This window comes from Scyliorhinus canicula, chromosome 1 (genome assembly GCF_902713615.1).
Source record: "Scyliorhinus canicula chromosome 1, sScyCan1.1, whole genome shotgun sequence".
In the NCBI taxonomy this organism is placed as follows: domain Eukaryota; kingdom Metazoa; phylum Chordata; class Chondrichthyes; order Carcharhiniformes; family Scyliorhinidae; genus Scyliorhinus; species Scyliorhinus canicula.
This window is the reverse complement of record NC_052146.1, coordinates 26,881,837-26,908,904: the sequence shown is the minus strand read 5'-3', so window position 1 is coordinate 26,908,904 and position 27,068 is coordinate 26,881,837. Positions and strand designations below refer to the sequence as shown.

Below are 27,068 nucleotides of genomic sequence, written 5' to 3'. Positions count from 1 at the left end.
GTTCGCCACATGTTCTTATTCTGCGCCCCTCCCCGCCAGCCGCGATTTCAGTGCAAGGGTGCATGGGGAATCCAGCCCCATTCGTAGCATAGTGGTCAGCAATGTTGCCTCACAGCGTCAGGGCCCCTAGTTCGATTACTATCTGGGTCACTGTCTGTGCGGAGTCTGCACGTTCGCCCCGTGTTTGCGTGGATTCCTCTGGGCGCTCCGGTTTCCTCCCACAAGTCCCCGTGGGTGTCCAGTGGGTGAATTGGACATTCTGAATTCTCCCCCAGTGTACCCGAACAGGCGCTGGAGTGTGGCGACTCGGAGCTTTTGACAGTAATTTCATTACTGTGTTAATGTAAGCCTATTTGTGACAATAATAAAGGTTATTATTATTTTTCATATCATTAGCGGACCTGACCAGGTATACTCCACAGTCTGCGCGATTTACCGCCTCTGATGGGCCAAGTCAACAAGTGTCTAACTTTCTGGCCTTTCGGGCCTTACCGCTACATCTAGGTGGATCCCCAGACGCACAGCAGGGGTGGAGGCGGCCTGCTGTCATTCCCGCCCTGTGGCTTGGGTCTAGCAGTCCCACTCCTGACTTCTCCCGTTCCCGGCAGTTGTGCGCGGCCGTCCTCCTGGTGGGTGGGGAGGGTTATGAGTGTGTGAGACGTGGGTTACTGCCAGGGGCACAGTGCTGCCTCCTCAAAAGCAACAATACATGAAAGGGGGAGGTTGGTTGAACTCCATCATACATTTTGGGGTTCTGGAAAGGTACTCTCACATGACAGTGTCACATCAGCCAATGATTGCGCCATCTTCCTCTCGGACTGGGCCACCTCCCTCTGTGCCTGTACCACGTTGGCCAGCGACTGGACAAGACTGCAGACATTCCCAACCATGGCCTGCTGTGACTGGGCCACGCTTAGGAGCGCCGCTGCGATTTCCAGGTGGCTCTGGGACATGGTCATCTGTAAGGTGGCAGCCCTGTCCTGGGTCTCAGCCAGCACCTGCACAGACTTCCCCAGGACATGCTGATCCACAGCCAAAACATTTGCCTTCAATGCCTCCACTGTGGGCACCACCCAAGCGGCGTTGGCCTGGGTGGCACACATTGTCAGCACCACCTTCTGCTCCTGCACGCAATTGGGCTCCTCGAACTGCCCCTGCTGGTGCTGGATGCTCGCTGAAAACCCCTAATGCAGTCCCTGCCCTCCGGTTGTCCGCCTCCTCAGGAGTGCTCCTTTCTCCACCTGCTGTGTCGTGTGCAGCAGATATTGTCCCAGGAGCCACTTCACTAACATGCCCAACCGAGATGAGAGTCTCTGGGATGGTGGAGGGTGTGGAGATAGCTTTGACGGAAAATCACTGTCATTCTCCGACTCGTGCTCCTGGGTCTCCTGAGTCTCGGGCAGAGGGCTGGTATCCAAGCTGCTCTCAACATCACTGCTTGGCTCACGGGGTGACTGGCTGGGGGCGGGGGTCGCCAGGTGGACACCCCCCCCCCAATCACTAGCAGGGCCTGCAAGACAAGAAAGAACAAGCATGATTAGACCGCGGGCCGGGGGGAGTGTGGATGAGCATGTGGGTGGTGGTGTTGGTTTGAGGGTGGTGTGGGGGTGAGGGTTGTATGTGATTGAGAGTGGTGGGATGGTTGGCACATGTGTCAAAGGGAACCGCAACCAAGTGGGGTCTCCCTTCCTCACCCGCGGCCGAGCTCCACCTTGGCAACCTCCCGGACTTCTGGGCTGCCGATCTCATGTACGGACCTCTGCTCAGCCACGGTGAGGGACCACAGGTCCAGCAGTCCCACTCCTGACTTCTCCCGTTCCCGGCAGTTGTGCACGGCCGTCCGCCTGGTGGGAGGGGAGGGTTATGAGTGTGTGAGACGTGGGTTACTGCCAGGGGCACAGTGCTGCCTCCTCATCCTGGCCGCGTTGAAGAGGCCATGCAGTTTTTTTCCGGCAATGCTGTCCTGCATTGCCCAGTGTTGCCCAGGGCGCTCACTTCCTCTGCTACCTGCACCCAGGCGCAGCGAACGGCAGCAACTGGCTCCCTCCTTCCCGAGCTGGGTACAAGGTCATCCGCCACTCCTCGACCGCATCCAAGAGGGTCTCCAGCTTGGCATCGGGAGACCTTGGGTCTGCTCTCCTCACTGCCACCTTGCTGGCTGGGATGGTGTGTGCAGTGTGTATATTCGGCTGCAGCTTGTCAGCCTTTGAGTGTCAATCACGAAACAGGTGAATACGGCACCGTTTCTCATTAGAATCGATTGTGTTCCACGTGGCGCCGGTGGTAGCCCCTTTGTACCAAAATCGGTCCAGGTTCGGTGCCAGTTTTCCGTCTTGAAAGTCCATAAATTCTGTGTTGGCATCAGAAACGGAAAATCCTGGATGGGTTCTGGTTCAGAGCCATAACAGTGAATACATCTCTTCTAAATACACAAAAGTTGGTGGAAGTGTTGAACGGAAATGTCCGATATCAAATTTGAGCAGACAGCCTGCCAGACAATTGCTATGGAAACAGTGGGAAGAAGTAATTATGGAGGTCAAATCTTAGGGGGTTGCTCAAATTTCTGAGCACAGTCACGAGCTCATATATTGACACTGCACAACTTTTAGAGGCAAGGCTAGAGATAGGTCACAGATCAGCCATAAACTGGTGGATCAAGCTTGGGGAATAAATTATTTACTCCAGTTCTCATGTTCCTACCACTATTATTCTGCCCAGTGAAGCAGTTGAGCCTCCTTTATTAAATATTTTCAAGGTAAAGATAGATAGTTTTTTGAAGAATAAAGGAACAAACGGTTATGGTGTTCGGGCGGGAAAGTGGAGTTGAGTCCACAAAAGATCAGCCAATATCTCATTGAATGGTGGAGCAGGCTCGAAGGGCCAGATGGTCTCCTCCTGCTCCCAGTTCTTATGTTCTCATTCTCAGCCTTTCAGTGAAGCTGCATACTACACTGATCAACAGATCTGATCAAGTCATATTATATCATCCTTTTCTTGATCTCAAGATGCTGTGAAGTGCATCACATTTTTGAAATCCAATCACTAATAGTAGCCAAATTGCACATATTCAACAACAAAAATGTTACCTTATAATGACATTTTAGTTAGATAAAATGAACAACTTAATAACCTACCCGATGCTTCAACCGAAGGTCTTCGTCTTGAAGGTGAAGAATCCTTTCCCTGAATTGTATCGATATCTGAAAGATATTTAAATCATATTGAAGTCTACTTTTTTTTATTGTTGAAAAATATTCCAACATATATTTGGACTTATCAAGTGTGTTATGGGCCAGGGTTTAGAGAACCCCAAAGTATATCATGGAGTTCACCTGACCCATAACTATAGATTTTGGTTATGAGGAGCATAAGGGGCTACCTTTCAGGCGTTATTCAACAGAGGCCTAAGCACTTTTAATCAAAAACAAAGGTTATTCTACAAATTCAGTTAACATATTTCTATACACACAGTAAGCATTTTTATCAACTACAAACATAAATACTCCACATAGCTACAGTTCTCTATATATATAAACCTTAATAACTTCCCTTTCAACTGTTTCAATTTGATAACAACATCCAATACCAGAAAAACCCTTTTTACCAAAACAGTAGGTTTGAATTCTTTACAGAAAACATTATCACATGATCTGGGCACCTTATAGCAGCAGAGAGAGACAAGAGAAGCCTTCTTTTTTCTGAATCAGCTTTGAACTGTGTAAACCGAAAGTAAAACTCAGAGCCACAGCCAGCTCCCAGCTCAAAACAAAAGTAAAACCCACAGCCACAGCCCAACTGCACCCACACAATGACATCACTGAAGCCATGTGATAATACAAAACATTTCTTAAAGGGACACTTCCATGAAAAATGAGGATAAAGATTGAATGAAAACAATCAGAGAAAACGATTTGTTGAAAATCATGGAAGAGTATTAACTGACACAGCGTTTAGCATCATCAGTGTTCATTGCCAGCTTATTCTTTCCTATTTTCTTTGATAGTGTGCTCTGTTTTGCAAATTTGACCGTGCCTGAGAGTAAAAGTGGTGTGATCAGCAGGTATGCAATTAACCCATACCCACCTACAGGATTGCAATGGGAAATTTGTGCTGGCTGCTCCTTTTGTATAACTAACTACGTAGATACGTTGCTCACACCATATACTGGCTACACACATATCACCTCGAGGTGAGGTCCACTGTGCTGCTGAGAAGAAGTATGGAAATATCTGAAAACTATGGGCGGGATTCTCTGTGTCTGAGAATAAGGGGGCATTCTTCCAGCTCCGTTACACTCGCGCTGAAGCATAACGAGGCCAGTGAATAGTGGGAGAGGCCAAATACATAGGTGAATGCAGAATCTCACCGCAGTGTGGCACGAACCCAATTACCACCACTTAAGCTCCATTTCCATACAATTAACGAGCGCCACCTGTCATCCAATGGCCTCGTCATTTACTGGCCTCCACAGCAAGTGCTCACACTGGCGCCGATTGGTACTCCTTTTTGAAAATGTGAACCTGACAGAAGGGCTTCAGTGGGGAGCGGAGGAGGGGAGTAACAATCTTTCCTCACAGGCAAAGAGACCAAGGGTGCTGGCCTTGCCACCCCAGTGCTCGTCAGGGGACCCTCCGCAGTAATGGGCCACCATGGGAGGGTGGGGGGGAGAGGTGCTGGGAGAGCAAACTGGGGGGCACCACCGTGCCAACCTTTGGAACCCAATCCCATGCCGAGGGCAACCCCTGTCCGTGCCCATCTTCCCCACTGATCACTCATAAACCCCACCAACTGCTGAGGTCTGTGGCTGCGTTGCTGAAGGCTATCGCTAATAGGAAATTGGTCATAATGGTTAAGTTTTTACTTGACACATGCTAAGTGTGTTCCCCTGGGTGGGCCCTGAAGGTGGGCCATGAAGCATGTGGGAGTCAATGCCTAGCATTTCAATCAAACCTTGATGCCTGGACACTATGTAGAAGCCAACTACACACGCAGCAGCCAACATCTGAATACCCAGGGGATGGGACACAGCTCCGAGGACACGACCGCAGACGGGAGTGAGTGGGTGCCACGGGGAGGGGAGATTGCCTGGAGAGAAAGGCTAAGGGTCTGGGGTCAGCCTTCATTGTGGAGCAAAGTGATAGAGGCGGACCTCCGGTGGCGACCATGGTGTGGGTGGTCGCACACCTGGGAGGGCAACATGCTGCGTATATACCCGGACCTGGGTGTGGAGTTGGCTAAAAGAACAGCAGGCTTCAACAAAGTGTAGGCGGCCCTCTTTAAGGAGGGGGTGAAGTATGGCATGTTGCACCCAGCGAGCCTGTGGGTGACCTATAAGGGTCGGGAACTGTATTTCAAAATGCCTGAGGAGGAGGTGGGTTTTGTCAGGGACAATGAACTGGCAGGAAAAGGAGGACACTGAACTTTGGAGGAGATGTTGTTGTTGTTGTTGTTCACAATTTACATAGATGATTTGGAGTTGGAGACCAAGGGCAATGTGTCCAAGTTTGCAGATGACACTAAGGTGAGTGGTAAAGCGAAAAGTGCAGAGGATACTGGAAGTCTGCAGAGGGATTTGGATAGGTTAAGTGAATGGGCTCGGGTCTGGCAGATGGAATACAATGTTGACAAATGTGAGGTTATCCATTTTGGTAGGAATAACAGCAAACAGGATTATTATTTAAACGATAAAATATTAAAGCATGCTGCTGTGCAGAGAGACCTGGGTGTGCTAGCGCATGAGTCACAGAAAGTTGGTTTACAGGTGCAACAGGTGATTAAGAAGGCAAATGGAATTTTGTCCATCATTGCTAGAGGGATGGAGTTTAAGACTAGGGAGGTTATGTTGCAATTGTATAAGGTTTTAGTGAGGCCACAGCTGGAGTATTGTGTTCAGTTTTGGTCTCCTTACTTGAGAAAGGACGTACTGGCACTGGAGGGTGTGCAGAGGAGATTCACTAGGCTAATCCCAGAACTGAAGGGGTTGGATTATGAGGAGAGGTTGAGTAGACTGGGACTGTACTCGTTGGAATTTAGAAGGATGAGGGGGGATCTTATAGAAACATAAAATTATGAAGGGAATAGATAGGATAGATGCGGGCAGGTTGTTTCCACTGGCGGGTGAAAGCAGAACAAGGGGACATAGCCTCAAAAGAGGAAGTAGATTTAGGACTGAGTTTAGGAGGAACTTCTTCACCCAAAGGGTTGTGAATCTATAGAATTCCTTGCCCAGTGAAGCAGTTGAGGCTCCTTCATTAAATGTTTTTAAGATAAATATAGATCGTTTTTAAGGTAAAGATAGATAGTTTTTTGAAGAAAAAAGGGATTAAGGGTTATGGTGTTCGGGCCGGAAAGTGGAGCTGAGTCCACAAAAGATCAGCCATGATCTCATTGAATGGCGGAGCAGGCTCGAGGGGCCAGATGGCCTACTCCTGCTCCTAGTTCTTATGTTCTCTTTCTGTTCCTTTGGGGTTTGTTCGGGTTATTTTTGAATATGTTTGGCACCATTGCTCTGGGTTTGTTTTTGGTTGGGGATGGTGGGTTGCTCTTTTCTTTATGTTTGGTGGATGTTGTCAAGTTTGCACTGGGAGAATAGATAGAGAAATACAGCACAGAACAGGCCCTTCGGCCCACGATGTTGCGCCGAACTTTTGTCCTAGGTTAATCATAGAATTTTGGACAATTTTTCATGGCCAATCCACCCAACCTGCACATCTTTGGACTGTGGGAGGAAACCGGAGTACCCGGAGGAAACCCACGCAGTCACGGGGAGGATGTGCAGACTCCACACAGACAGCGACCCAAGTCGAAATCGAACCTGGGACCCTGGAGCTGTGAAGCAATTGTGCTATCCACAATGCTACCGTGCTGCCCTTAAGAAGTTAACCTACACTCCCTTATTCTACCCTAATCCAAGTACCTATCCAATAGCCGCTTGAAGGTCCATAAATTTTCCGACTCAACTACTACCACAGGCAGTGCATTCCATGCCCCCACTACTCTCTGGGTAAAGAACCTACCTCTGACATCCCCTCTATATCTTCCACCATTTATCTTAAATTTATGTCCCCTTGTAATGGTGTGTTCCACCCGGGGAAAAAGTCTCTGACTGTCTGCAGGACAGAATGTTTGAGAGGGGTTGAGAATCAGTGGGGGGTAGGATGCTAGGCGTCATGGGCAGGGGCTAACAGGCTAGCTGGGCGGGCTAGCTCGTGGAAGTGCAGTGGGGGGAGCGGGATGTAAGTGTGTTGATAGGAGTTGGGGTTGTTATTTTGTCATGGGGGGGAGCGGGGCGGAACTGCTGGCAGGGGAGGGGCTTCTAAAATGTGGTATGGGGAGCGGCGAAGATGGGGGGCCTCCGAGGGCGAGCCTGAGGAGGTGCGGGACGTGGGGTGCAGGCTGGCCCAGGAGGGCCTGTGGTTGATCGGCAGGGGCGGGGGAGGGTGTGCCCCCCCGACAAGGCTGAACATATGGACCGTGCGAGGGTTGAATGGGCCGGTCAAGAGGGACCATGTGTTTGCACATTTAAAAAGCCTAAAGGAGTGTAGGAACCTGGCTGGGCACGGGGGTATGTGCCATGCTAACATGTTGGCCTTCCACCCCTGCAGACAATGGTGTTTGCCATTCAACCAGCAATGCTGGCCGCCGTGCAGATGGTCGCAGCTCTGCGAGATGTCCTGCAGTCGTAAAATGGGGGCCGCTTGGAGAAGAGTGGGAAGCTGCAGCAGCAGAGCAGGGAGCAGCGGAACAGCCAGCAGAGGGACAGGTGGCGGCCGCACAGGCTGGGGTGCCGGCAGCCCAACAAGGCGAGGAGGAGGAGATACCAAGGAGATGCCGCATGAGGGTTTGTGTGTACCGGCACCGCTTGTCATTCAACAACCTGCCAATCCGGACATGCCGTCAGAGACTCCAGATGAGCAGAGAGACAGTGCGATACATCTGCCAGATGATGGCACACTGGTACGGCGAGGGTATGGGGGAGGATCACCCTCTCCCGGTGGTCGTCAAGGTGATGATCGCCCTGAACCTCTACGCGATGGGGTTCTTACCAGTTGCCGAGTGGGATCTCATGGACCTCAGTGCATTGGTGCATCTGGGCCGTCACGGAGGCCATATGTGCCCAGGCGGATCATTACAACCATTTCCATGTGGACCGTGCCATCGCGGGAAGCCCCGCGTTCCAGGAATGCGATAGACAGACACCTGCTGATAACAGGCGCTCTACACTAACTGAAGGGAGTACCACTCAATGAACATCAGCTGATCTGTGACCATCAGCTGTGCTTCGTACCCTGTGCGCCCGATACCCGGCCGGTGTGCACGACCTCTTCATCTGGCACACCTCGGTGATCCACCCCCCCCCCCCCCCCCCACCCACCCCCCCATACCCCACCCCCCCACCCCCACCAGCTGAGGGATTGGCTCCTGGGCGACAGGGGTTACCTGCTGCGGCCCTGGCTGATGACACCTATCTGGAGGCCACAGACCGACGTGGTGACCCACTACGACGCTCATACAGCAACCAGGAGTATGATCTAGAGTGCTTCATCCCCTCCCTCCTAGTCATTGAACTGGAGGCACCGTGAGCGTTGCCCTGGTGATGGCGTTGTGTGGCCTCGCCTGCCTGCCCAGACTCCACGCCCTGCTCATTGTGCTCCTTGCACAGTGCCCTTGCATCAACCCCTGCTCATTGTGCCCCTTGCACTGTGCCCTTGTACCAACCCCCGTCCCACACGCTCCCCTCCCAACCAGCAGAGTGGCCGAACCCCCACCCTGCGCCATATGCCGCACCCATACCGGCCAACATGGCCAGGTGCCCTGGCCACTGAATCCATCAGCTACACACTCCTGGGCATATGTCAGACTGTCTAATGTTAACATGTACTAGATGCTGTGGTATGAAGAGGCAAGAGTTCAGCTCCTTTTTCACCAACACACCTTTAATGGTTCAAACTCACTCTGCATAAAAATCTACAGATCATCACAAGCTCCAGAGTCCACCTGAAGCCCCTTTACATATCTGTGTCAATCATTGAACACTTAACATAAATGAGACAATCATTGAACACTTAACATAAATGAGACAACTAATTGCAATGTCTCTTAACCCATTACTTAACAGTCTCCCCTTCCTTGGAGAAAAAAAACAATTAGATAAAAACAAAATTTCAAGAAACTAAAATTTCAAGAAACTAAAATTTCAAGAAACTAAAACACACACCTGATTCCACCTTTTTTTTTAAGTAGAAGAAAAAAAAAACATTCACAGAAACAGGCGCCCTTCATTCACGATATCTAAAAGTTTCTGTAAACTAGCCCCTCTTTTCATGAAACAGTCTGACAGTTGATAGCTACTGTCAACCCATTTAATTTTTGTTATTTCCCCTCTGTCAAACATCTGCTTTAAACTTGCGATGTCTATCCGTAACCTCTTTTCATTGACACTTTTTGTAGAGTGCACATTTTCCCACAGAGATTTATTGTCAATGTGACAGTCAATAGGTATATTACCTAAATCCTCTAATCCCAAAATTTCTGTCAATATCTGTCTTATATAAAAGGCCATATCCACCACTTCCACTAAGCTTAATGTCTCAGCAGCCAAAGTGCTTTTGACCACTCTCCTTATTTTCTTTGTTTCCCACACAAGAGGGCAACATTTACCATTGTTCCCCAAAAGAAAAAATTATAAACCTCCTGCGCTTGAAACTCCATCACTAAATTTGCATAGGACGCATCACTATAAACTATGAGTTTCAAATGCCTAGGATCACCTAAAACAGGGAACTTCAAAACACACTCCTGCATTTTTAGTTTGGCCAACACTTTATTTGCTCTTATCCACTTTGGGATCATCACCTTTGTACTCAACTCTAAAACATCAAAACTCACATCCGGTCTAGTCTGTCTTCCTAACCAGTTCATTGCCCAATTAAACTTCGCAGTTGCTCTTTTTCTATCTTCGAAACCATTGCGTCTTTTTGTGAAACCCGGCCACGACTAATTGCTATTGGACTGATGTTTTCCAAGTAAGATTGCTGACGTAAAGTTGCCCCTAACTGAGTCTGTCCGATTTCCAAACCAATATTTAAATGCACCGGAAGAATGACTTCCAACCCTGAATTCTTTCCTCAAACCAGAGATTACAATAGCTTCAAAATCACTAGTCCCACCCCCACAAAAAATCATCGATATGCATCATGAAGATGCCAGCAAGATTTCCTTTATAGTGCCAGTAAAACATTGCACGATCTGCTTTCAACTGGCAACAGCCTAACTTAACAAGACTGACCTCACCGAAAGTACCACATTCTAGATGCATCATTTAATCCATATACACATTTGTTCAACTTCCACAGTACCCCTTCTGTGTCAGCTGCTTCTTTAGGAGGACGGAGAAAAATGTCTCTCTGGAGCTGATGCCCCTGCAAAAAGGCAGCATCTATAGATTTGCAGTCCCATGCCTTTGTGACTAATAGAGCCAAGAAGATCTTTAAAATAACCTTTCCTGCTGTAGGTGAATCTACCCTTAAGTCCTGATCGTCTAAGTTTTCTTCAAATCCCCTTGCCACAAGCCTGGCCTTTGCCTTATAAGTTCCATCTGGAAGAACCTTTTCTGTACAAATCCATCGTGGGATAGAGCTTTTTGTCCCCTATCCGGTACTTCCGTGTATACCCCAAATTCACTCCAACTATGCAATTCTTGCTGTTTAGCATTTTAGAATTAGAATTAGAACAGTACAGCACAGAACAGGCCCTTCGGCCCTCGATGTTGTGCCGAGCAATGATCACCCCACTCAAGCCGACATATACCTGTACCAGTAACCCAACAACCCCCATTAACCTTATTTTTTAGGACACTAAGGGCAATTTAGCCTGGCCAATCCACCTAACCCGCACATCTTTGGACTGTGGGAGGAAACCGGAGCACCCGGAGGAAACCCACGCACACACGGGGAGGATGTGCAGACTCTGCACAGACAGTGACCCAGCCAGGAATCGAACCTGGGACCCTGGAGCTGTGAAGCATTTATGCTAACCACCATTTTTGATAACATTTTCATCTAATTTATTGGAAGCCACCAAAATCTCACGTACATGTGGGCTTCTACTTCTATTAGTATTCATAGTCCTTACTCCTGTTCCGAGATCTTAATAAACTACGTCCCCTTTCCTGCCTAGTATCTCGTTCTGTACTGCTACTGCTTGATCTTTCTCTTCTATAGCGGGATGTCCTTTCAATAGTTCTCGACCTTTGTCCTGCGAACCTGTTCACTATCCGATGTACTATCTGAACTAGCACTGCGTTTCTGTGCCCTCCATTTTTGAACTTCGTTTTTCCCCAATCCATTGTCTTAACTTCCTCCCCTGAATGCTGTACATTCAACCAATGTTTAAACTTTCCAGTGGCCTTCCCGTCTCTACTAATAACAGTTGCATCCTTCCATTGACTAGACCCTTCAGGCAAGTATGTCCACTTTTGTACCAAACCTTTCGGAAAAATGGCCTGATCTAATTTATCAGAAGTGTCCGTGTTCCTCTACAGAAACCCTGTCTATATCAGTTACTGGTCCTCATAGTTCTGTAACAAATGCGTACTAGATGACTCTGGTTCCTCGTCTTGTCTGGCTGCTCTGTCTAAATTTGAAATTTGTAATCAGTACCCATTATCCTGGATGAAAGTACCCTAACAGTTTTGATTACCATGTTGCAAAATAAATGTTTGCCATCTATGCCTATGATCTTCCCTAGGCTTTCTATTCATTAGAATTGTCCTCTCTCATATTTTACCATTTCTCCTTGTGAAACACGGCAATCTGATGGCCGTACATTATGTCTTAAAGCTCTGCGAATTCTTTCAGAGACGTCTGCTTCCAAAAAAGCTTTTCTACTGCTATGTAACGCATTTAAATGTTCAGCAAAACCTGAGCTAATTGTAGTCCCCTTCCCAAGCTGGAGGCTGGCCATCCAAAATGGAGGGAATTTAGGATTTCTACCAAACACTAATTGATAAGGACTATAGACCCCAACCATCTGCAATGAATTCTTTGCATGTACCGCCCACGCTAAAGCTGAATTTAGCGTGCAGTTTTGGTTGATCTCCCAAATTTTCCGAAGCATGTCATCGATAACAGCATGATTTCTTTCGCAGACACCATTACTAAACGAGCTTTCGGCAGCCGTGTTCATAACTCTGATATTCATGTTTTCACATATCCCCTAAACTCCTCATTAGCAAATTCTCCCCCATTGTCCGTAAAGAATTTTGCTGGTGGATCCATTCCTGTCCCAATCCATTTTTCCACAATTTTGTCCAAAATTACTCTCTTTTCTTTACTTCGTACAATCGTTGATTGACTAAATCTGGTAGCTAAATCTACAAAATGCAAAATAAATACATTATTGGCTTTATCCCAGATCTTAAGGTCCATGGCCACAATGTCATTAAAATCCCTGGCCAAAGGTAGGGTTATTATCGGTCGTGCTGGTATCCTTCTGTACTTCCTGCAAACTTCGCAGCGATCACTAACCTGTTCTATCAGCTTAGAATAGTCATCATTCCTTACCCCTGCATCCTTTATTAAATTTTTCAGCCTCCGAGGAGACGGATGTGCGAATTGCCTATGCAGTTTTACTACAATAAGCTTTTTACCAGCTAAAGTCACATTATCAACTGTCATTAATACACCTACTTGAAACATTATTTGTCATGGATTACAATAATGTCCCGACTGTGTAAATTGTAAGTCCACCATCTTTCCAAAAACTGTTGCCTTATCCTGTTCCATATCCCGCTTCATCCTGTGCTTTCTTCATCGACGGTCCTGCTCAGAAGCAAAGGTATCTCACTTGATACAACATCCGTGCTAATAAAATGATTCACTCCAGCAATATTTCAAGGGATCACCACTCTTTTCAGCTACTCAGAGTATTATCATCCCCAAACCTGAAACTTGTGGAACTTTTAAATTCCTTAACCTTGTTACGATTTTCAGCATCCAATGAGTCCAGATAACATGTTACCAGTCAATCCCACACAGTAGATGTGCAGCCACGGTCCAATACAGCAGTTTAAAATATTCTGCAACCAACACCCTCATTACCGGCATAAAACAGCTTGTTAATCTTTCTGGTCACTATCTTTTTCCTCTTCTGACTCTTCCGTGTCATGTGTCGCTTCAAATACTCGATCATAACGAGTTGGACAGTTGAAAGCATAATGGTATTGAGAGTCACATCGAAAACATCGATTTATCATGCCCCGTGCATTTCTGGGGTTCATCCTCCTATTGTAGGTTCTAACTGGGTTTCTGTCTTCATAATTTCCTTGTCTCCGGTCTTCTTTTATAGTCTGAGGCCTGTTCGTAGCCATACGATTTTGCCATCCTGTTAGTAGTGTATCTTCCATATTCTGCCTTATAGCAGGCTGACCTATTTGGGTCATCAGAGCCATTGGAATCGAATGTTTCCCCCAAAAAAGTTTTTAAAGCTGCTGTCATCTGTTTCGAATAGGTATCGTTATCCATAAACTGAACTCCTGTCAAAAACCAGGAGCCTATCCATGTGCTCACTCTAGCACAGTCAAGTAATTTAAAGGCCAAAACAGACTGTGGAAATTCCAGCCTGTGTTTCTGCAGCTTTTTATATAGTCTGCCAAATTCCATTATATAGTCTTCCATAGATAAATCCTCCATTTTCCGGAACTTATCAAAATCCGACCATGCTTCATACACACTTAACAAGTCATCTTTCTTATAAATCTTGTCCATATAAAGTAATAACGTCGCCAGACCTTCTTCTGAGCCTAACTCTTCCAACTCCAGCTCAGAAAGCACTTTGTTTCGGATTTTACTGCCATATGATAAAGAAAGAGCCAATGCCATACCTTGTTTTGTCTTTCCTAAAGCAGTCACCTTAGTCCACATAACTACTGCACTTCTCCATTGGTCGTATGATTCCCTTTCAGAAAATAGGGGAGGATAATCATAACCAGCCGTCTTTGTCCTGGGTTCAGCCATGTTTCCCTTTTTTTTTCACTCCTTGGTTTGATCTGGAAAAATTGTATCTTTCAAGTCTTCACATTTACACAGCAACCATCCTCTGCTACCATTGTTAACATGTACTAGATGCTGTAGTATGAAGAGGCAACAGTTCAGCTCCTTTTTCACCAACACGCCTTTAATGGTTCAAACTCACTCTGCACAGAACTCTACAGATCATCACAAGCTCCAGAGTCCACCTGAAGCCCCTTTACATATTAGTGTCAATCATTGAACACTTAACATAAATGAGACAATCATTGAACACTTAACATAAATGAGACAACTAATTGCAATGTCTCTTAACCCATTACTTAACATCTAACACTACGCGTTTTCTGTGTCTCGCCCCCCTGCCCCCCCAGGAGAGGTTCAGCCATAACAGCCGGGAGCTGGAGAAGACTGGAAGGGAACCGCCGTACCTACGGCCCCTCACTGCAGAAGAGCAGAGGGCACTGGATGGGTTGGGCACTTCAGTGAAGAGGCTCCTGCGACACTACCTGGTGCGCACCGCAGGCATGCTCCGGTACAGCAGGAGGGGACGGACAGTCGGAGGGTGGGCTGTCCACAGGGACTAGCTGCTGTCCAGCAAGTTTCAGGCTTCTGGAACAGACAGTCCCATCTATAGTGGAGATGCAGTGACAGAGCGAGGGACTTCATTAGTGTCTGCCGGCGAGCTTCCAGCATCTGCAGGTGCAGATGGAGGAGTCCAACCATGCATGCCCCCCAGGCCACCACCACTCGGTGCCATCCACGCTGGAGGCCTCGGGGCAAGGGTTTCGGATATCAATCAGCATGTCCAAGACCTGGGGCAATCTGTACAGGCGGTGGCCCCTCTTATAGGCAGCCATGTGCCAAAGCCACCTGGACATTGCAGAGGCAATGCTGAGCACAGCCCAGTAACAGCAGGCAATGGTTGAGATCATCGGCGGCATTGTCCAGGCGCTGGCCGACGTAGTACAGACACAGGGGAAGGTGGCCCAATCCCAGAGGGAGATGGCACAGTCACTGGCTGATACGGCATACACCCAGAAGGTGGTGGCCCAGTCCCAAACGGAGTTGGCCACTCCTTGTGCTCCATGCCGTGAGCATGGTCGAGATGGCAGCAGGCCTCCATTCTGGCAGTGCCAGGCAGCGGGAAGCCTCAGGGGTTAGCTCTGCTCACACGCCCATCCCAAGGAGTAGCCCAGGGACCATTGGGCATCCCAAGGAAGGAGGAGGTGATAGAGCCCATCTCCCGCAGAGGAGGTGCCGGAACACCACAGCACCTCGGACTACACCCTCCTATCCTTGGTGCATCTGGTGGCTAGCGGGCAGAACAGGGTGTGAGGGGTGGGATGGTCTGGGCTGGCTGCAGAGGGGTCTCAGGCGAATGGGATGTTGGGGGTGGGCTTGGCCCAAGGGCTGCAGTTTAGCCAATGCTCACCACAAGGGGTCACGATTTCAAGGTGAGAGGGGGAAAGTTTAAGGGAGATGTGCGTGGAAAGATTTTTACGCAGACGGTGGTGGGTGCATGGAACATTTTGCCAGCGGAGGTGGTAGAGGCGGGCATGATAGCATCATTTAAGATGCATCGAGGCAGATATATGAACAGGTGGGGAACAGAGGGAAGTAGATCCTTGGAAAATAGGCGACAGGTTTAGATAAAGGATCTGGATCGGCGCAGGCTGGGAGGGCCGAGGGCCTGTTACTGTGTTGTAATTTTCTTTGTTCTTTTACTCCGGTGTCCCACCCCCATTCCACCAAGCACCCCCTCCACCCAAGCCCCCACCTCCGCTACCCCAGGGATTCGATGGGACCGTGTGATGGAATGGCCAGTTTACATGCAGGGATCACCAGGTCGACAATGGGAAATTCTACCTGTGGACAGGAGTCAGAAGATGGCAAATCATGCGGAGTACCAGAGCTCATCACCTGTGCAAGGCACCTGTGCACCGAGCTCTGTGAGATCCCAGGCAGGTCCCCACTCGGGACCTGGAAGAACCCCATTGCGTAGAAGGCCAAGACAACCGTCTCCTTGGCAGCCAGAAGACGGGTGTGTGCTCCCCCATTCCCCCGGGGTGTCAGGCGTGCCATGATCTGGCGGCATGGTAGCACAGTGGTTATCACAGTTGCTGCACAGCTCCAGGGTCCCAGGTTCGATTCCCGGCTTGGGTCACTGCCTGTGCGGAGTCTGTACGTTCTCCCCGTGTCTGCGTGGTGCTCCAGTTTCCTCCATCAGTCCAAAGATATGCAGGTTAGGTGGATTGACTAAGTTAAATTGATCCTAGTGTCCAAAAAAAGGTTGGGTAGGGTTATGAGGATAGGGTGGATGTATGGGCTTAGGTAGGGTGCTCTTTCCAAGGGCTGGTGCAGTTTCGATGGACCGAATGGACTCCTTCTGCACTATAAATTCAATGATTCTATATGTCGCACTACCCCTGCTCAGCCAGAGTCTGCGACCGCATGCGCAGTCCGGCAGGTCTTCGAATGACCAGCGCTGCCGGCAAACGCAAGACCTCATGGGGCGTCTCCTTTGCATCTCCTCCTCCTCGGGCTGCCTCCTGTACCTCTGGGGCACACTCCACTCCTGCAGCTTCTTCCTCCTCGAGCAGATCTAGCTTGCACAGCCATAATGCATCCCCCAGGGCTGTGGCGACTAGGAGCAAGGCACCATTACTGACTGAATTCCAATGTCCATTGTCTGCGGACGGTGAAAGGCCGACAGGTTAGCATGGCGCGTGCTCCTATCCCCAACCAAGTCCACTGGGCTAGACGATGGTCCTGGTTTGCACTGAGCACATGTTCCACCTCCTCCCAATCCCTGCAATCCTGGCCCCGTCGGTGCCCAGTACTAAGGGGGCCTCTGGCCCTTGCACCCACCCCTGCTGCCAGTGGTACCATCCATGCCAGCCATGTGCTCTGCGGCCCCCATCCGGTGCCCTCCTGTAGGGTCTACTTTGGGCATTGCCCTTGGGCAGGCGGCATGATTCCCCACTGGTGGTTGCCGACTGGTTGGGGGTGTAGTATGGCTGTGGGTGGGGTAGAGGGTGGGGGCCGTGGTGCGGGCGTGGTGGGATGGGTGCCCATATGGCTGGTGTCACTCTGCAGAACCAGTGGCCAGGGTGGGTGGTCAGTAGTGTGCGCAGCAAGATAGCTGCCTTGCAGGCAGCGGCAATAGCGGAGCGTGCCTGGACACCACCCCAGTCACTTGGGGCGAGTCACCTCCAATGCACGCCTGTCCCCCCTCAGCCCCTACCCCACCCCAGTGCAGGCAGGCCCCCACCCACCTCCAGCCAACCCGGCCAGGGTCAGGACTGGCAGCCCATGTTCGTGCCTTTCCATGTCCTACCTCCTCTCTCTCTCCATTATCAGCCACTGTTTCTCGATTTGTGAAAGTACAAGTGAACCTCGCTGTTGGTAATTTCCCTCCAATGGAGGTGGAGAATTGAGGTGGCCCCGGAGAATACCGGGTCAGGCCCGCTAATGATATGCCAACGGCGTTTACTGAATGTGCGAAGTGGAAAGCATTGATGCCGCTGTCGAGGCACTGGAGAATTCCAATTTGGCGTAAAACAGGAGTCCAGCACGATTTCGCTGTCAGAACCGATTCTCCACCCTATCGCATTTCTCGATTCCGGTGTCAGCTGACAGAGAATCCCGCCCATTGTGTTTGCTTCTTTCAAATTCTCGATGCATCTGCCCTGGTTTTTAGATTTCTTTCCTTAGATTTCTAAACTTCTATCTTAAGCTTCTGCCACTAATTCATACGCACTTAAGATGGCTTTTCTCACCTCATCATAATCCCTAGATACCTCCCATGGTGGTGTTGCAAACACTTACCCCCGTTGTTTGAACCAACAGTACCCACTTTGGCCAATTCAATTGTTTCTCTACTTTCCTAAATGAGATGAAAAAGACTTCCAAATTTTTCTCGTCAAGCCTTGGCAGTGCTTGAAGATATTTAAATAAATCCCACTCAGCTTTTGACTAGAAAGTGTTCATCCTTTGTCTAGATTTTTCTCAGCATCTGCCTTGACCTCCAATATTTTAAATTGAGATTCCATTTTTCTTCCCAGCTCCCTCCTTCATTTCCATTTTGTGAAGTTCACATTTCGTCACTTTACTCTTTTCTCTTGTCATTGAGTCTCTCTCTCTCTTTCCTTTGCTTCTGCAGCACGGTAGCACAAGTGGATAGCACTAGCACTGTGGCTTCACAGCACCAGGGTCCCAGGTTCGATTCGCTGCTGGGTCACTGTCTGTGCAGAGTCTGCACGTTCTCTATGTGTCTGCGTGGGTTTCCTCCAGGTGCTCCGGTTTCCTCCCACAGTCCAAAACGTGCAGGTTAGGTGGATTGGCCATGATAAATTGCCCTTAGTGACCAAAAAGGTTAGAAGAGGTTACTGGGTGATGGAGATAGGGTGTAAATGAGGGCTTAAGTGGGTCGGTGCAGACACGATGGGCCGAATGGCCTCCTGCTGCACTGTATGTTCTATGCTATTGCCACTCTCTCTTTCCCTTTCATCTGCAATTACCGTTCTTTCTCTTTTCTTTTCTGCCTTCTCTCTTTCCTTTGCTTCTGCCATTGCCACTCTCTATCTTTTCTTTTACCTGTGTTTCTAATTGTTTCATTTCTAATTGAAGTTTAGTAATTCCAACGATTTTGACTGTGTCTGATGCATTGTTTCAAAATTTAAATGCTGAGCTATTGCGGTGATTATCCGCATTTTACTTGCCTCTACAGGTTAAGTCAACTGCAGCTTGTTTGCCAAATCCAAAAACTTTGTAAAACATTCCAAGTGACTTCTTCCACATCCACAAAATTCTTAGCCATCGAATGAGTCACTGCATAAGTCACTCACTATTTTACTAACCAAATACAACACATGAAATAAAGCGCAAGCTCCTCACACTAACTGTCTTTAAATTCATTAATCCCAAGCCAAGCTCAGAATTATACCTTTTTTAACCCACCAGAGCCCCAATTTTTGATATGGTATCAGACCAAACTCCAATGTATGTTAGAAATTGGACGTTCAGAAACTGGATTCTCATTGGGAATGGCTGACTGGATTAAGGAGTGGTGGGAAACCTTCAATCTGTTTGGTTACCTGGAATGTTAAGGGTTTGAATGACCCAGTAAAATGGTTCGCCTATCTTCAGAGCCTAAACTCCGATGGTATTTTTTTCCAGAAAATCCACTTGCGTGTCAAGGACCAGACCAGGTTATGCAAGAATCGAGTTGGACAGGTTTTTCACTCCAGTTTCAATGACTGGGCCAGGGGTATGGCAATTTTAATTAATAAAGGAGCTCAGTAATAAAGGATCCCCTCAAATTATAGCTGATGGTTAATATATTATTGTTTGTGGCTCCCTGTCAAACACTCCAGTAGTCAAGATCAACGTGTATGCCACTAACTGGGATGACACAAATTTTATCAACTCTCTCCCGAACCTTGACTTGCACCGCAAATTTTAGGAGTTGACCTGAACTGTGTTTTCGACACTAAATTGAATCGTTCCAAACCTAAATATCACATCCTATCCGGGATGGCCAGAGCATTGTCTTCTTCTATGGCACACATGGGGCGGGAGGGGTGGTAGATCCATGGTGCCTTTTGCACCTGAACAATAGGGATTTTCTTTGTTTTCTTATGTCCATGATGCATATTCCCACATTGATTTTTAAAAAATTTTGAATAGGGCTCTCCTCCCTTCGGTAGTGGCTGCTGAATACTCGACAATTGTTATTTCTGACCGCACCCAACATTTTGTTGATCTATTGTTGAAGCCTGGCCCTGCCCAATGCCCACTAATAATTAAATATTACTCTGCTGGCAGATAATGGGCGGAATTCTCCGTTGCCTGATGACAAAATCGCGAAACGCGATTGGGTGGAGAATATGTTCCAACGCTAAAATCGGGGCGGGCGCAGATTTGACGCCAAATCGCAATTCTCCATCACTTTGACAGCGGAGCCAACATGGAATGCACATACAGTAAATATTATTTGCATATTATTAGTAGGCCTGACCCTGTGTTCTCGGTGGCCTCCGCGATTCTCCGCCTCCGATCGGCCAAGTTCCCGACGGTGCGGTTTACTTGTGCTTTTAAAAATCGTCAAACCGACGTGGTGGCTGCTGAGGGAGAGAGAAGGTTGGAACGGAGAGTGTCCAACATCGCCATAGTTTTCTGACAGTTGTGCTGCTGGCCGGGGGGCTTCAGCCAGGACCAGGGGTCGTAGTGGAGGGTAGCCAGGAGGTGGGATCATGGAACACTGTGAAAATCCCCTCGAACACCACTGCTGTGGCCAGCAAGGCAGCCATGCAGTTGTGCATGCTGTTAACAGCCCACTGTGAACTTAGGGCCAAGGATCGCAAAAGTGTCCTTCCAGGTGTGGTGAATGTGATTCACACCGGATTATAATCTGTATATACATGTGTCTATATTGTAAGTGCAGTTGCACTATCTGACCACCAGGGGGAGTAGCTCTGGGAATGCTCGAGAATTGTACTGGGCTTCTCCCTTGGCTCCGCCCAGGACTCCTCCCCCTGGAGCTGCTGTATTCAGATCAGTGCCACAGGGTCAGCCGGCCAGTTCACCGAAAGTTCAATGGCTAACAGGCTGGCTCTGTTGTGAGTATATTAAAATCGCTATTCTAATCCTACAAGCACGTGTCCATAGAATTGTTAGTTCCAACAATTTAATATACTCAGGAAACAGTCGAAGAAATCATGGAAGCAGCCCTCAAGCCCGGATGCCTAGAACTCGACCCATAGGATGCAGAGGCTAAGGAAATGTTTTCCCACTGGCTGAGATGTTTTAAAGCCTACCTGACAGAAGCCAGCACCGCCGGAACAACGGAGAAACAAAAACTCAGCCTACTGCACGCGAGGGTAAGCCACAGAATCTCTACACAGCTGAATCCGGCCGGTTCTTACACCGCAGCGCTGGCAATATTGGACAAAATGTACGTTAGGCCCATTAACGAGGTTTATGCACGCCACGTGTTTACGACTCGCCGTCAGCGGCCGACAGAAACGCTAGCCGAGTTTATAAGGGAATTGAACAATCTTTCCAATGACTGTAATTATCAAGCCGTTACTGCGGCTGAACATAGGGAGCTTGCTGTGCGGGACGTTTTCGTGGCGGGCCTTAGGTCTAACTATGTGCGCCAAAGACTGCTAGAAAAAGGGGCCCAGGACTTAGACACTACTGTGGAGGCTGCTACCACTATGGAAGTTTCCATCCGCAGCCTCACCTCGTTTCCCGCGGACCCCGCGACCTTATCGTGGACCCCCGACCAACGAGCCTGTGCCGCACGGCCCCCCAGCTACCGCGTTGCCAAAGCCAGTTGCTCTGCTGCCCCAGCCAGTTACTCTGCTGCCCCAGCCAGCTTCTCGGCTGCTCCAGCCTGCCATTTCTGTGGCCAAAGCCAGCACCCGCGGCAGCACTGCCCGGCCCGTAACGCGACCTGCAGCAGCTGCGGGCGAAAAGGACACTATGCCAGAGTATGTCTGGCGAAGAAAGCCCCAGCCTCTAACTCTCCCACGGCTCAAAGCACTTGTTCCACCCCAGCCTCTAACCCTCCCACGGCTCAAAGCACTCGTTCCCTGAATTCACAGGCCTGCAGGACCCGAAATGCTGCAGCCTGTATGCCAACTCCGCCCCCACCCGACATGTGCGACTCATGGGGGCGGCCATCTTGGCAATCCTCCTCCATGCGGCCGGCCATGTGCAACTCATGGGGGCAGCCATCTTGGCAATCCTCCTCCATGCGGCCGGCCATGTGCGACTCATGGGGGCGGTCATCTTGGGATCCATCCCCTTCAAACTCTGAAACTCACCTCGACGACTATGAACTCAGAGGGCAGTCATCACGGGGCCACTCCAGCACAGCTGATCGAGCCGCCAACTACCCGCAACTCAGCGCAGTCACCCTGGATCAATCCCGCCCCAAGCACCTACGAAGTTCGATGGCGGAGATCCAGATCAACGGGTATAGCACGCCATGCCTCTTTGACTCCGGGAGAACCGAGAGATTTATACATCCAGAGCTGGTAAGACGCTGTTCGCTTTCTATTTTTCCGGTGAGCCAAACTATCGCCCTCGATTCGGGCTCCCACTCAGTCCAAATCCAAAGACGCGCCATTGCTACGCTCACAATTCGAGGCGCTAGTTATTCGAAATTTAAACTTTATGTCCTGCCCAACCTCTACGCGCCACTCTTATTAGGCCTGGATTTCCAGTGCAACCTCAAGAGCCTCACCCTCAGCTTCGGCGGGCCTCTGCCCCCACTCACTATCTGCAGCCTAGCCACGCTGCGCATCTCCCCCCCTCTTCTCTTCGCCAATCTCACTCCAGATTGCAAACCAGTAGCTACTCGCAGCAGGCGATGCAGCCTACAGGATAGGGTCTTTATCCGATCGGAGGTCCGAAGGCTGCTCAGTGAGGGGATTATAGAGGCCAGTAATAGTCCCTGGAGAGCTCAGGTGGTGGTCGTCAAGACCGGGGAAAAATTTTGCATGGTCGTCGACTATAGCCAGACCATAAATCGCTTTACGCTCCTAGACGCGTATCCCCTCCACAGAATTGCAGACATGGTTAATCAGATCGCCCAATATCGGCTATTTTCCGCGGTGGATCTGAAGTCTGCATACCACCAGCTCTCAATCCGCCCGGAGGACCGCCACTACACGGCATTCGAGGCCGATGGCCGCCTCTTCCATTTCCTCCGGGTCCCATTCGGCGTCACTAACGGGGTTTCGGTGTTCCAACGAGAAATGGACCGAATGGTAGACCAGTACGGGTTGCGGGCAACGTTTCCGTATCTGGACAATGTTACCATCTGCGGCTATGACCAGCAGGACCACGACGCCAACCTCCACCATTTTCTCCAAACGGCACAGAAATTAAATCTCACTTATAACAACAAGAAATACGTTTTCCGCACAAACAGACTGGCCATCCTCAGCTACGTCGTGGAGAACGGAGTCCTGGGCCCAGACCCGGACCCTCCCTCTCCCTCATTGCCCCAAGGCCCTGAAACGGTGCTTGGGGTTCTTCTCATACTACACCCAGTGGGTCCCTCAATATGCGGACAAAGACCGCCCACTCTTTAAGGCCACACGATTTCCCCTGTCAGCTGAGGCGTGCCAGGCCTTCAGCTGCATCAAGGAGGACATCGCCAAAGCAGCCATGCGGGCGGTGGATGAATCCACTCCCTTTCAGGTTGAGAGCGACGCCTCAGAGGTAGCTCTAGCAGCCACTTTAAATCAGGCAGGGAGGCCCGTTGCATTTTTCTCCCGTACCCTATCCGCATCAGAACTCCGACACTCCTCAGTCGAGAAGGAAGCACAAGCCATCGTGGAGGCTGTTCGTCACTGGAGGCACTACCTCGTCTCCACATTTCGGCACCTATTCGGGTACACAGAGGGAAAATTCAGAATGTCCAAATTACCTAACAGAGTGTCTTTCAGGACTTGTGGGAGGAAACCAGAGCACCTGGAGGAAACCCATGCAGACACGGGGAGAACGTGCCGACACCCACACAGACAGTCACCCAAGCCAGGAATCGAACCTGGGGCCCTGGACCTCTGAAGCAACAGTGATACCCACTGTGCTACCATGCTGCCCATCAATGACTGGATGTCATTGGACATATCCAATAACAGGAGTACGAGCTGTTCTGAGAACCTCTTGTAAAATACAACCAGGAACCCGTCCTGGACCGGGGCTTTGCGAGACTGCATCAGCCCAATAAAGTTTAAAATCCTGTCAGGGCGGAACGGGAAGTACAACTTGCAGCTCTTGCCCATCTCAACAGTTGGGGTGGACAGACTATCTAAAAATCAGACATCATCGATTTATCTGCAGGGGGCTCTGACTTATCAGGTTGTAGTAATCGGATTTAAAAGCTGCATTAACCTGAAGAGGGGTGGAAACGAGGTTGTAGCCCAAATCAAGTATCCGAGGGAGCTCACGGTAGGCCGCTTGCTGAGTTGGTGAGCTAGAAGATGACTGGTCTCCCCTTACTCATAAAACATGCACCTGAAGTGCTATAACTGATATACAGCCTTGTTAGTGGACAGCAACTTGAATTGGGTCTGTAATTTCCAATCGCTCCAGAAGAGAATCGAGTATTGGTGATCCACCTCTAAGATGGAATCTTCCAGTCTCTGCTGCCCTAGCTTCGCCGTCCTCAGCATGTAAGATCTATAAGAAATAATTTCCCCTTGGGATGGCCAGAAGAGCTTCCCGGAGAGTGAAAGCTGAGATTGAGTTGGACTTGCTTAATTTAATATAATCATCTACGGAGGTAGATAAAAGCTTGCAAAATTCATTGGGTGGGATTCTCTGTTTTTGAAACCAAGTGTTGACACCGCGCAAAATTCTTGGACTTTCACTACAACAAAACTACCGTCGAACCTGGATCGATTCAGCAACTGTGGAGGGGCTACCACCGGAGCCACGTGGAACACAATCGATTCCAATGGAAAATGGAGCGGAATTCGTCGGGTCCGTGATTGATACCTGTGAGGCTGACAAGCTGGAACCGCATATACACATTACACTCAACGACACACTCTCATCCCAGCCAACAAGATGGCACTGGTTGTGCTGGAGCACACCCATACAGCTGATGAGTCACCTGGGGCCAGAGGACACCTAGTTGGTTGGCCTGGTATTGGAACCAACAATTCTACGGACACGTGCTTGTATCCATTGTTATATAATGCCCCCATGGCCAGCATTCACACAACCACGCTACACTCAAAGTACTTTCCCATATATAGGGACACAAGACGGGCTTCCCTCTTTCCCCACTTTTGTTTGCCTTGGCAATAAAGCTTCGCCCTGAAACGTTGAGGGCCTCTAGTCATTGGAGGAGTATCTGCCATGATGGGTGGAGGATGAGGTATCGTTTTATGCATATGACCTACTTCTGTATATTACGGACACAACTTTCTCCATAGAGGCCATGATGAAAACGCTTAATACCTTGGCTCCTTCTCTGCTCATGAATTGAATCTCGGCAAGAGTGAATGTTTTCCGGTTAACCCACCCCCCAGTAGACAAGCCCAATTCAACTTGGGCTGGATTATCCGTGAGCCGACACCAAAATTGGGAAATGTGATTGGGCAGAGAATGCCTTCCAACAACAAAATCATGGTAGACGCCGGTTTTACGCCAAATCGGGAGTTTCTGGCACCCCTCCCCCCCCCAAAATGGCGTAAATGTGCCGTTCGCCGTGCAGAGTGACATTCCAGTAGGCATATCATTAACGGGCTTGACACCCGATGCTCCAGTCTTCCTTGATTCAGCGCCTAGGATGGGCAGATTTCCCGACGGGGTGGTTCACTTGTGGTTTTAAAAATCGTGAAATTGACGTCCTGGCTGCTGAACGAGAGACAGGAGGTAGGAAATGGTGTGGAGTGACTGCGGGCTGCAGGCTCAGACACCAACCATGCTGGCTGCGGCAGGGGCCCCTGCCAGGGCCGGAGGAGGGGAGGGTGAGGGCGGACCGAGCAGCCAGGGCCCCCTCCTCCCCCCCCCCCCCCAAACAGGACAGCGGCAATTTGAGCATCCGTCTCATTGGAGGCTGATAAATTTATTCAAGGATGCAGGGGTAAGGGATGAAGACTATATTAAGCTGAAAGAACAGGTTAGTGATCACTGTGAGGTTTGTAGGAAGTACAGAAGGACACCATCACGACCAACAGTAACCCTACCTTTGGCCAGGGATTTTAACAACATTGTGGCCATGGACCTTAAGATCTGACATAAAGCTAACAATATATTTATTTTGTATTTTGTGGATTTAGCAACCATATTTAGTCAATCAACATTGTACAAAGTAAAGAAAAGAGAGCAATACTGGATCAGATCATGGAAAAAAGGACAGGGACAGGCTTACCGGCAAAATTTCTTACAGTCAACGGGGAGAATTTGCTAATGATGAGTTTAGGGATATGTGTGAAAATGTAAATATCACAGTTTGTGATATTTGTGAATACGGCTGCGGAAAGCCCATTTAGTAATGGTGTGTGTGAAAGAAACCATGTAGTAATAGATGACATGCTCCGGACAAATTTGGCAGATAGACCAAATTGTAAGTTAAATTCAGCCTTCGCATGGACGGTACATGCAAAGAATTTGTTGCAAATGGTTAGGGGCCATAGTCCTTAACAATTAGTGTTTGGTCGAAATCCTAAAATTGCGTCCATTTTGGCCTCCCGCTTGGGAAGGGGCTACAATTAGCTCTGCCTTTGCTGAACGTTTAAATGCATTACATAGCAGTAGAAAAGCCTTTTTGGAAGCAGATGTCTCTGAAAGAATTTGCAGAGCTTTAAGACATAAAGCTTTAAGACATATAATGGAACCTACGAGGGAACAAGCGGTCCTAGATCTTGTCCTGTGTAATTAGACAGGATTGATTCATGATCTCATAGTTAGGGATCCTCTCGGAAGGAGCGATCACAATATGGTGGAATTTAAAATACAGATGGAGGGTGAGAAGGTAAAATCAAATACAGTACTAGTGTTTTGTGTTTAAACAAAGGAGATTACAATGGGATGAGAGAAGAACTAGCTAAGGTAGACTGGGAGCAAAGACTTTATGGTGGAACAGTTGAGGAACAGTGGAGAACCTTCCAAGCGATTTTTCACAGTGCTCAGCAAAGGTTTATACCCACAAAAAGGAAGGACGGTAGAAAGAGGGAAAATCGACCGTGGATATCTAAGGAAATAAGGGAGAGTATCAAATTGAAGGAAAGAGCATAAAAAGTGGCAAAGATTGGTGGGAGACGAGAGGACTGGGAAATATTTAAGGGGCAACAGAAAGCTACTAAAACAGCTATAAAGAAGAGTAAGATAGAGTATGAGAGTAAACTTGCTCAGAATATAAAAGCAGACAGCAAACGTTTTTACAAATAGATAAAGGAAAAAAGAGTGGCTAAGGTAAATATTGATCCTTTAGAGGATGAGAAGGGAGTTTTAATAATGGGAGATGAGGAAATGGCTGAGGAACTGAACAGGTTTTTTGGGTCGGTC

At 48.9% G+C, this 27,068-nt stretch overlaps 1 protein-coding gene across 1 annotated transcript in view; it reads right to left on the bottom strand.

Annotated features, from left to right (window-relative positions):
• The window catches only part of LOC119978323, a 492,194-nt gene that overhangs the window by 68,152 nt on the left and 396,974 nt on the right, over positions 1-27,068 (bottom strand). The window contains exon 14 of the mRNA XM_038819870.1: positions 3,135-3,200. Coding sequence (XP_038675798.1) covers positions 3,135-3,200 — 66 coding nt within the window. The remainder of the gene's footprint in view (positions 1-3,134; positions 3,201-27,068) is intronic.